A 12,098-nucleotide genomic window follows, 5' to 3' on the forward strand; every position below is an offset into this window, starting at 1 on the left:
ATATATCATATGTAGATATAAAATAGCATACATTAACAATAAACTGACATTTTTATTCATGACAATACGGAAATGTGAGCCATATTTAGCAACACCTGGTCACAATATTAATGTTCTAGAGGATGCAGCAGGCCACCTTTAAAAAAAAAGCTGAAGGCAGAACAGGTACAAAATACTCATGAAACAACTACTCATACACCTACCATCTATGGAGGGGTGGGTGCTTAGTATTATAAGTGCTTCCTATTAGTGATGCCCATATTAGATCATGTTGGCTGTCCAGCACTATGTAAGTGGACCCTACAGGGACCGGCACCATTAGTTCCCCCATTCAACACTACACTGCCTGGCTGCATCCTGCATAAAGATGAGAAATGTGCAAAAAAAAGAACTGAAAAAGATGTGACAAATGCATGAGGTACTGGTCAATATTTTTACCAAAATACGCAAGCTCACAACCCTTTTGAAGGGTCTTCAGGGCTGGCATTAGGGGGGGCAAAGTGGGTAATTGCCCAGGGCCCCTAGCCCCATTAGAGTCCCCAGCTTTTACAAGCAGAAACTGCACTGATAATACCAGTCATTATCAGTGCAGTTTCCAAGGTTGAAAATGCAGCAAGAACTTTGGCAACATCACGATCATGTAGCCATGATGTCACCAAAGGTCTTGTACCCTGCAGGAGACTAGAAGAACTGAATACGAGAAGACAGACTGGTAAGTCCTCTATAGTGGTGTGTGTGTGCGTATGTATGTGCTATGTGCATACATACGTGCGTGTGTATGTATATGCATTTGTGTATGTGCTGTGTATATAAATGTGTATGTATTGTGTATATACATGTGTGTATGTTCTGTGTATATACATGTGTGTGTATGTGCTCTGTGTGGATATGTGTGTATTTCTTCTATTTAACATGTATGTATGTATGTGCTCTGTGTATATACATGTGTGTATGTGCTATGTGCATACATGTGTGTATGTGCTCTGTATATAAAGTGTGTTTAGACATTTCTGTGTGTATGTGTTCTATATATTTACATATGTGTGTATGTGCTCGGCGTATATACATATGTGTGTGCATGTGCTATGTATCACACACAGTGTGTGTAGCATCCATATTATAAGTAAGCACTCACCCAGCGGACAAAAAAAATTATGCTAATTTATTTGTCATTGGTTTGTTTATGTTGGAACAAAAATCATTGTTCTTGGCAGTGCATCACCTGGTGTAAACAGGAGTTCTGCTGCTGATAACATAATACTGTATGGGGACAGAATGATCTGTTAGTGATCATTCTACCTCCCTTCATTCTTTGTCAGCCTGTGTAAAGAGGTTGATTAAACAAGCGCTGAATGACTTCAAAATAGTTGATCGCGCTCATTCACCGGTCTGAAATCAGCTTGTGTAAATGCACCCTAAATGTTTCTGTGTGATGGTACAATATATTAGCATTTGGAGCCCCACCTTAAACTTTTGCCTCAAACAAAGTTGTCCAAAACCGACCCTGTCCTCATTGTCTTGTGAGTCCCTGCATTAAAATTAAAAGCAAGAAAATTGAGAGTATTTCTTGAATATTAATTAATTAACCAAACAATAATGAGAATGTGTTTACTTGGATCATCAATTTTCCCAAAAATATAAAATCGTTTTAATCATTGATTTTTATTTTTGGATTTCATTTAGAAGATTAACCCTATACACAGTTGTTTGAATTATATTTATAAATGTATATTGGCCTCACATACTGCTCAAATTTCTCACATCTATTCATATATATTTAGAAAGTTGCATTGTTTGTAACGTTGTATAGCACAAATTATTATTATTATTTTTTTTTTTTTAGGAAGTTGGGCAGCATAGATTTGCTGAAAAAAATCACAAAGTCCATAAATCAGATGTCAGAAGTATCCAGAAGAAGAAAAAACTGACTGGGGAGAAAAGTGATGGAATAGAAGAAAATATAGAAGAAAGAGATTCAAGGACAGGATCTCCAGAACAGGTGCCTGTATTCACATAGAAAAACATGTCATTTAATGATAGAATTGTGCTGTGTATGTGACGCGCCCCTGGGCCTGTGTCGCGCTGCGTTGCGCACGCGGGAGCTTACCCGGAGCCGGATCTCTTGAGGGTTGTAGTCTCGTGGCGGTGACCCGGTCCGTGCCCAGGGAGTCAAACTGAGCGGCGATGTAACAGCGGTAGATGTAGGACGACTACGCCACCCGTTGAATGCAGCTATGGAGCTGCCGCTGCAAGACAGTCCGCTGAGGCCGGTGGATGGATGGTGCAGCGTAGATAGTATAACCCCCAACGGGAGGGGTATGGCCTCAGGGCAGCAGATGTGGATGATGGGGGTAGCAGGAACCACTCAGAGACGGTGCGGTGTAATTCAGGGTCTTTACTGGTAACAACGATAGACCCTCCCAGAGTACTTGCTAGTGAACGGGGCCTGGTCAGTCCTTGAGCAGATGGGATCTCCCCTGGCCAGGCGGAGTTGTAGGCCTCCCAAACTGACTGTACTCTTCTGGCTACCTTGCTAGAAGCGGATATAAGTAGCCCACGTCCCTGAGTGTACCGTGTGGTGCTCACCCGTATGGCCGGTGACTCGGGGCCTTCTAATGGCTTCCGCTCCACGATGGCGGTGCTGGTCCCACGCGTGTGACCGTGCCTTCGGGTTTCTGGGCCAGAGGACCTGAAATCCCCTGCCGGTCGGCTTCTGCTGCTGGGTAAGAGTTAGTCCCCACAGCCTCGGACGCCGGGTCCGGTAAGAAAGCTTCTCAGTCAGGGCGAGCTCTGCAGCTGCCAGCCCCTGACTCGTAGTAGTATTGCTTCTGCTGTTTCTTGTCTCTACTCTCCTTGACTCCAGGCTCAGGCCCCTGGACAGGGCCTGCCTGTGGAGCAGAGCCCATAGAGCAGCTCTGCTCCCTGTCTTCTCCTCTCAGAACTCCCTACCCTGCCTCAGCCCCAGGTTTATATAGGGGAAGTCCTTCCCCTCCCAAGACTGGGCAGGAGGTGTGGCATGCACAGGATCCCTGACCAAAGGACCTCCCACCTGCTCTCAGACGTAATATCTCTATCACTGTGGCAACCAGACCCCTGGGGTGTCACATATGTCTGTCATGTAACATTTGTCTTGGTAAATTGAGAAATCAACACATAGGGACTGTGTGCATAGGCACAGAGACACCTGTCAATCAACTGGGGAGGGAGAAGCTGTCTTTTTAAACTTGGCACTCTCTAAAGGGCTACAGCATTTAAATGTAAAATATACCTGACTGCAATTACACAGCCATGCTCTGACATGTTGAAGAATAAATCTAATGACAGCTTCCCTTTAAAATAAGTCCTAAAAGTGGTAATAATTTTTCTAATAAGAAAATGCATATGCCGTCTGCTCATTTCAAAAATTATGGTTTGGTGCCCAGAAGAAAAATATTTATCAACAAATTGAAAATACTTCGGCAAAAGATGAAAAAATAAGATACTTGAGTTGTGTCTTTTTGATTTTTATTATAGTTTGAACTGACCATGAAAACAGAAAAACCAACATTTTGGCTATATCCAGCCTTCTTCAAAGTATGTCTGAATTTGTAATGAATGATAAATAAAATAAAAGTTGTGTCAAAGTGTGTTACTTTCATAAACAAATTGAAGTATATACAAAATACATGCAAAATACAATAGAAAAAATCGTAAGACAGAACAATAGGAACAACTGGAAATCAAATCAGCGGTTATATCTCTCAATTCAATTATAAAGAGGTACTGTTTCTTTAAGAATATCTAAACGATCCACTCTCTAGAAGCTGTTAAAACCAGGGGCATATATGTTGCACTGGAAAAGGAGAAGATACGAAAAGGTCTGGTAATAGGCTCCATTATAAAGTCCTACAATGACCTCAACAATATTTTCATATGTAAGGGAATAAGAAATATATATAGAGGTAAGTATATAGGAAATACATATACAGCGCATGTGAAGGGCACCAAGAGATAAATATAGACAGATGATAAAACTGTATCTGTGGGGATGTGGTCATGTAAGGTGCGCAGGGCGGTAGTCATGGCGAGGGGCTGTTGTTCTGCCACACCCTGGCACCACACAAGTAAATAATGTCCCATCTGTCATGTGGTCTGTGTAAAGTGGATAACACTCACTTTTGCTCCTGAGGACACCGCTTGCTCTGAGATTCCTGATTCGGATGCAACCGCACAGTCACCAGCAGACACTTTATCCTTTTTAAACAGTTCAATTTTACTCAGCAGATCAAGTTCGGTTTTAGTCACAGATACAGCACAATATATGTCAAAGTGGTAATGGTTTCTTCAGTCTGCACTATTCCCTCTTTGCTTTCACCTCTGGCCCCTGGGATGTTGTGCCCGGCTCAGCAGCTCCCCAGAATCCCAGCTCAATTTCCGTTCGTGGTTCCCCATCTGGTTTCCCCTGGGAGGAAGAGAGTAAGGCAGGCTCCTCCATACCTAATTCAGCCCATAGTCCCAGGGTGGTCCACAGAAATTTATCGTGGCCATTCTCACCCTGCTCTTTTTGTCCATATCTCCTGTGTTCTTCAGCGCTCTGGCCCTGAACTTCTGCTCCAAGCAATCTTATCTGTCCTAATCAACACTGTCAGTATCCCTGTATCTATGTACTCCAATCAGAAATTGATTCCCCTTATATCTACTCCTACCCCTCCCAACTGGGGTGTTCCCTAAAGGTTAACTGTTTCTGTACTAAACCTGTTTAACTTCTTGAACTACTGTGGTCTCCAATGCACTTCCCCATCCTATCTATATTAACTTTTTACTGATCCTATTCCTATGATGTCCCTATCTTAATGCAACACCACATTACAACATCGTCATAATACATTCAAATTATCCATATATAAAATAGTTAAAAAACTGGTTCAGACGTGGCACCTTAAATGGAGTGTGGGTCGGGTTATGTTACATGGTGTGCGCGTCCTAGGTCATCAGTTAGGAGGCATGGGGCAGGAGAGTGCCGAGATAATCTGAAGGTCAGGTGGGCATGTGCCGACATGCACAGAAGTGCTGAAGAAATGAAAGTGTGGAAATAAGTTGCCTGGAAAATAAGTGGTGAGTGACAGGCAAATGGGATAGAGAGAGGGATACCAAACAAAAGAAGATTAGGAGAAAAAGAAGTATAATAAGAGGAAAAAGCCAATATGATAAAAAAAGAAAAAGAGAGGGGAGACTTAAAGCGGAGAAAAAGAGGAAAGAAAAAAAGGAAAAAGAAGAAAAGTAAGAATAATAATAAAAAGGATTGGTAGTGTATATGAACTATTACCTTGGTGTCATTATGCAATCTAAAATGAAGAACAGAAAAATAAACTAGTTAATATGCAGAGCAAGATAAATGTGAAATATGGGTGTATGCATATAGGCATAATGATCACATCTAATGGAATATTTAATATTCTCTATTTAAACCCAGGGGGTCCAATGTTTGGAGAACATGGATCCAATAGCCCTCTCTTTCTTTTACTTTTCCAATTCTGCCACCTCCCCTCTACAATATTTTGTATGTATTTTGTATATACCTCAGTTTGTTTATGAAAGTAACACACTTTGACACAATTTTTATTTTATTTATCATTCATTTCAAATTCAGACGTACTTTGAAAAGGAATGAATATAGCCGAAACGTTGAATTTTCTGTTTTCATGGGTTGGTTTAAGTTATAATAATAATTTTTCTAAGCCATATCTTACTGCTGCCATAGAGAGGACTGTGCAGCATAGAACTATTGTGAAATCCGCGTCCCTTGCTGCACAACTTGGTTGGCACCTCAATGGAGAGGCCAGCATCACAGCTTGAGAACTGATATATACTATAAAACACTTCATTTTATGCATCCGGTATAAAAATAATTGTATCTGTGGGATGCAAGAAGAGTGAGATTTTTATATATAGAATCATGGTATGTACATACAGTACTTTGAGTATTTGCAGCAGATTTGGTTTTATAAAAACCAGTGTGTGGCAGGAATAACGCTGTATAAAATATGCGCCTTTTTGCATTTGTTTTCACTTGTGTTTTTTTCCCATTCATTTAGGTAAAATGCAATGTGTGGACGAGCCCTTAGATACGCTTATTTAGTCAAACTTAACATAACAGGACTATTTACAGTGAAACTTTTTTTAGAGTCTGCAATGGCTTATTCACGCTCAGCAGAGCCCAGTGTGCATGGCTATAATGTCTGTAGTTCTACAGCAGACCTGCACTATAGAAACATTCTTCACTTTCTCTTTTTTTTACATATAAACCTCAATTTTGAAAGAAGTCCATGCAGCTAGTTCATAGTCATTTAACTTAACATCAAACATTCAATCTTTAAGATAATAAAAGATGGCAGCACTCCAACAGAATAAATTGTGACCTTTTTATATTCACTAATGTAAGGTTTCCACCCTGCAGGGACTTTGTCAAGCGAGTACAAAGCACATAATATCAAGTATATATAATACTAAACTGTATTCTCTCTCCCTCTCCCTTTATCCCCTACATCTACTTCTCTCATTTTCTGAGCAATTACAAGTCTTCCAGCATTGAGATCAAATCAAATTTTGGGGGAAAATTCAGTCGGCAAATTTGAATTTCAAATGATTCACTCATCTCTACTATTATGCCTATTCGGAAGTATAGTCCTCATTCATGTGTCAGTACCAGAAATCATTATACTCCACTTATCTTAAATTCCCCATTTAAGTCTTTTAGGGTCTACAGTGCCTCATTCATGAATCAACTAGAGCTCCAGCCTTTTTAACTACCGTACTTCTCTGTTTCTTAAGTCATCAGTGATCTCCAACCTACTCCTTCAACATTCCAGGCGTTCTTTCCCGTCCCCGCTGCCTTGACTATTAGAGGGAGAATTACCTTTTATGACTACAATGTCAATTCATAGGGCATTAAAAAATGGTTCGGATACTAAGGAAGCAGGAAAATCTAGAAGTTTGTGTACCAATATAGTGTGCTTTTCTTTATGACGACAGGAAGGCAAACATTATTCTGCCGAATTTAGTCCTGAAAATGATGATTTTCAGGATCAAAATAGTGAAGAAGATACATATGATCTTGACATACAGGTATGTATTATGCAACAAAATCATTTACACCCCCAAGGCAGATAAAAGGACAGACAAATTGATTCAGATTCAGTTGTTTTAAGGGTAAGTGATAAATGTAATTTGTTAAATCTACATACAATATACAGGTGCATCTCACTAAATTAGAATATCATCAAAAAGTTTATTTATTTCAGTTCTTCAATAAAAAAGTGAAACTCATATATTATATAGAGTCATTACAAACAGAGTGATCTATTTCAAGTGTTTATTTCTGTTAATATTGATGATTATGGCTTACAGCCAATGACAACACAAAAGTCATTATCTCAGAAAATTAGAATACTTTATAACAACAGCTTGAAAAATGTTTTTAAAATCTGGAATGTTGGCCTACTGAATTGTATGTTCAGTAAATGCACTCAATACTTGGTCGGGGCTCCTTTTGCATCAATTACTGCATCAATGTGGCGTGGCATGGAGGCGATCAGCCTGTGGCACTGCTGAGGTGTTATGGAAGCCCAGGTTGCTTTGATAGCGGCCTTCAGCTCATCTGCATTGTTGGGTCTGGTGTCTCATCTTCCTCTTGACAATACCCCATAGGTTAAGGTCAGGCGAGTTTGGTGGCCAATCAAGCACAGTGATACTGTTGTTTTTAAACCAGGTATTGGTACTTTTGGCAGTGTGGACAGGTGCCAAGTCCTCCTGGAGAATTTAATTTCCATCTCCAAAAAGCTTGTCACCAGAGGGATGCATGAAGTGCTCTAAAATTTCCTGGTAGACGGCTGCGCTGACTTTGGTTTTGATAAAACACAGTGGACCTACACCAGCAGATGACATGGCTCCCCAAACCATTACTGATTGTGGAAACTTCACACTAGACCACAAGCAGCTTGTATTGTGGCCTCTCCACTCTTCCTCCAGACTCTGGGACCTGGATTTCCAAATGAAAATTGGAACTCTGGGACCTTGTGGAGTGTAAGTGACTGCCTTCTGGACATCTGTCAAGTCAGCAGTCTTCCCCATGATTGTGGAGCCTACTGAAACAGACTAAGGGACCTTTTTAAACGCTTAGGAAGCCTTTGCAGGTGTTTTTTGTTAATTATTTTAATTTACTGAGATAATGACTTTTGTATTTTCATTGGCTGTAAGCCATAATCATCAACATTAACAGAAATAAACACTTGAAATAGATCACTCTGTAATGAATCTATATAATATATGAGTTTCACTTTTTGTATTGAAGAACTGAAATAAATAAACTTTTTGATGATATTCTAATTTAGTGAGATGCACTTGTATATTCTAAAGAAGATCATACAGATTAGATGGTGTCGGCAGAACGATGCTTCGGCTTATCGTTTGACCAACAGCCATCTTGGCCATCTCTCCCATACAGAGGAGCGATCATTTGGCCGAGTTCTCCTGTGTTATCTATAAAAAAGCCTCCAATAGACACATCGGCCAGCGGCTTATCTCTGGAAGAACAGGGCAATCAACAGTCCAATATTGGACATGCACAATTGACATCTCCCCCAACCATCAGCTGTCCGTTGCCCCCATACACAGACCGTCAGCCATGGGGGGCATTAAAGAAGCAATTCCACTAACATTTTTATTGTTTAAATGTGTGTGTATGTGCATGTAATGTAGTGTGAGTGTGTAGTGTGAGTGTGTTAATATACTCACCTATCGCCACTTTCTCCAGTGTCCAGCGCCATTCTTCTGCTTTTCTCAGTGACGTTACTGCAAATGAGACATGCCAGCTCGTTCTACCCTTTGTGCATGAGCCGGAAGTCGCTGTTACCATGAAAGCCTATGATGCCTCCTTCTGGTGCTCCATAGGCTTACATTGTAAAAGTCACTTCCAGGTCATGCAGAGTGCAGCATGAGCCAGAGCAGTCTCCAGAGCTGTGATGTTAAACAGAGTAGCAGAAGAGTGGCGCTGCACACCGTAGAGCGGCGCTGCACATCGTAGAGCAGGCACTGCACACCGTAGAGCGACGCTGCACATCGTAGAGCAGGCACTGCATACTTAGTCTGGAAAGCCTGTTCAAAAATACATGTTGCTACCAATGTTCTAAAAGTCCTACCACAAGTCCTTACAGCTCACACTAAAGTCCAGTATTTATTTATTTAACTCACTTACTGGTATATAGTGCCATTAATTCCACAGCGCTTTACAGACATTATGGGCACTGTCCCCATTGAGGCTCACAATCTAAATTCCCTATCAGTATGTCTTTGGAGTGTGGGAGGAAACCGGAGAACCCGGAGGAAACCCACACAAACACAGGGAGAACATACAAACTCCTTGCAGATGTTGTCCTTGGTGGGATTTGAACCCAGGACCCCAGTCCTGCAAGGCTGCAGTGATAACCACTGAGCCACCGTGGTGCCCAGTATGCACCATGATCTTAATTATTAGTTTATAAAGAAAATTATTTATCATAAAAAATTGGTTAAAGTCAATGTCCACTTTTAGGCAAGTTTTCCAATTTTCTGGAGCCCTGTTAAGCTATCAGGTGAAAACTACAAGGGTGTATCCGCACGTGGTGGTATCTCATAGTAGTGACAGAAAGCGTATCAAAAGTACATGGTCATTTGCTGTAAAAATGCAATTGTTTTGTAACAAGTGTAAATAAATCATAAAATAAATGTCATTAAAATCTTAATTAAACACAATGACAGAAACAAAATCTTATAATTTGTTCTACCGCACTCGTTTCTTATTAGATACAAGCAGAGGCTTCTAGCAGGAACACACCAGACAAGGAGCAGCCGGATTCGTCCATACTGGTATATTAGGGCAGGGGTCTCCTTCATATGTGACTCGATTTGTAGTCTGATCTTTGCTCTCACCATTTCAACTGAAAACCACCTAAACAGCTCCATATTATAGCTTTGATGCACTGTACTTATTTGTGCAGTATTGCATGGCTGTAATATATTCATTGCTTCTGGTATTGGGAGATGGGATGTATTAACCTGCAAGTCTTTGCTGCTTGCTTTTGCCAATGTAAGATATGTATTGTTTACTTAGAAGGAGAGTGGGCTAATTTGTGGGGATTTCTTAAATATCTCAAAGCTACCTCAAGCTGAATAAGTCCTTAAAAAATATAGTATGGGAATTTTATTGAAAGTTTCTAAAGTTGTCATTGAACTTATAAACCTTACTAAATGCTAAAAATAATGTCCACATAAAAAGATAGATGGAAAATCTTAGTTTTTTACTTTTTTTATGTTTATCATTATCTATTTTAGAAACAGATCTCTAATTCTGAAAATGCAATTTTTTTCAACATTTGCTGTAAAATTTAGATTTTTTTTTTCAGAAATAAGCACAACACAGAAACCTAAATTTACAACCAAAATAAAGTACAATGTGGAACAAAAAACATTCTCAGAATCACTTGGATAAGTAAAAGAGTTCTAAAGTTATTACCCCACCTCAGATTAGCAAAATGGGACTACAGCGTGAAGCATTAAATAGTCCTTGTCTTTAAGAGGTTTACAATATGTAGTCACACTTAAACTTTTCTTATTTTATGTGAACTTGGACTTAATATCATTAGAAAATGCTGATCTTTATAAGGGCCGTACATTATAGTTACAGCTTTGACATAGCGGTCATTAGTCGTTGTTGAGTGGGGTGAAGGAATTATCTTTCTCAATAATATAGACAAAAATATTCCTTCTTAGAGGCTTTAACCCCTTCATGAGATATGTCGTACATTTACTGTATGTCATATGTCGTGTCCCTGACTTTGGTACGGTCTAACACGCTGAATCTGCATCTTTTCTGGCAGATGATGGCTGATTTAATCAGCCATGAAGTGCTTTTATCAGCTCCACTCTGCCTGCGGCTGTTAAATGCTGCTGTCAATCCGTGACAGCGGTATTTAATACGTGCCAGCAGTGGGGTGCGCCTTTCCACGCACCCATGACGTGATCACATGTCACCGATGGATTGCCTTGACAGCCTGGGGTCTACTGAAGACCTCCATGCTTGTTGTAACGATTCTTCTGTAAAAGCCAGCATTTAGCTGGCATTCATAAGAGATCATGATTTTCTCTATACGTAGCAGGGCTGATGCACAGAAATGTATAGCACAAGGGATCAGACGATCGCAGCTTCAAGTTCCCTAAGGGGACTAATAAATACAGTAAAAAGTAAAAAAAAGTTTTTAAAAATATGAAAAAAAGTTAACCCCTTTACCCCTGAGGGTGGTTTGCACGTTAATGACCGGGCCAATTTTTACAGTTCTGACCACTGTCACTTTATGAGGTAATTACTCTGGAACGCTTCAACGGATCCCCCTAATTCTGAGACTGTTTTTTTCGTGACATCTTGTACTTCATGATAGTGGTAAAATTTCTTTGATAACTCTTGCGTTTATTTGTGAAAAAAATGGAAATTTGGCGAAAATTTTGAAAATTTTGCAATTTTCAAAATTTTAATTTTTATGCCCTGAAATCAGAGAGATACAGTACAGACCAAAAGTTTGGACACACCTTCTCATTTAAAGATTTTTCTGTATTTTCTTGACTATGGAAATTGTACATTCACACTGAAAGCATCAAAACTATGAATTAACACATGTGGAATTATATACTTAACAAAAAAGTGTGAAACAACTGAAAATATGTCTTATATTCTAGGTTCTTCAAAGTAGCCACCTTTTGCTTTGATGACTGCTTTGCACACTCTTGGCATTCTCTTGATGAGCTTCAAGAGGTAGTCACCGGAAATGGTCTTCCAACAATCTTGAAGGAGTTCCCAGAGATGCTTAGCACTTGTTGGCCCTTTTGCCTTCACTCTGCGGTCCAGCTCACCCCAAAGCATCTCGATTGGGTTCAGGTCTGGTGAATGTGGAGCCCAGGTCATCTGGCGTAGCACCCCATCACTCTCCCTCTTGGTCAAATAGCCCTTACACAGCCTGGAGGTGTGTTTGGGGTCATTGTCCTGTTGAAAAATAAATGATGGTCCAACTAAACGCAAACCGGATGGAATA

General features: G+C 40.1%; 1 protein-coding gene across 6 annotated transcripts in view; it reads left to right on the forward strand.

The window, feature by feature from the left end:
* KIAA2012 (KIAA2012 ortholog) overlaps positions 1 to 12,098 on the forward strand; it is a 276,644-nt gene that overhangs the window by 208,498 nt on the left and 56,048 nt on the right. For 4 of the 6 annotated variants that reach the window (XM_073646453.1, XM_073646458.1, XM_073646452.1 and 1 more), the window contains 2 exons: positions 1,844 to 1,999; positions 7,012 to 7,104. In XM_073646453.1, coding sequence (XP_073502554.1) covers positions 1,844 to 1,999; positions 7,012 to 7,104 — 249 coding nt within the window. The remainder of the gene's footprint in view (positions 1 to 1,843; positions 2,000 to 7,011; positions 7,105 to 12,098) is intronic. The other 2 variants (XM_073646456.1, XM_073646457.1) reach the window with 1 other exon arrangement.

Source organism: Phyllobates terribilis, unplaced genomic scaffold, assembly GCF_046119375.1.
Source record: "Phyllobates terribilis strain yellow unplaced genomic scaffold, ASM4611937v1 Scaffold_9__5_contigs__length_417890890, whole genome shotgun sequence".
NCBI lineage: Eukaryota > Metazoa > Chordata > Amphibia > Anura > Dendrobatidae > Phyllobates > Phyllobates terribilis.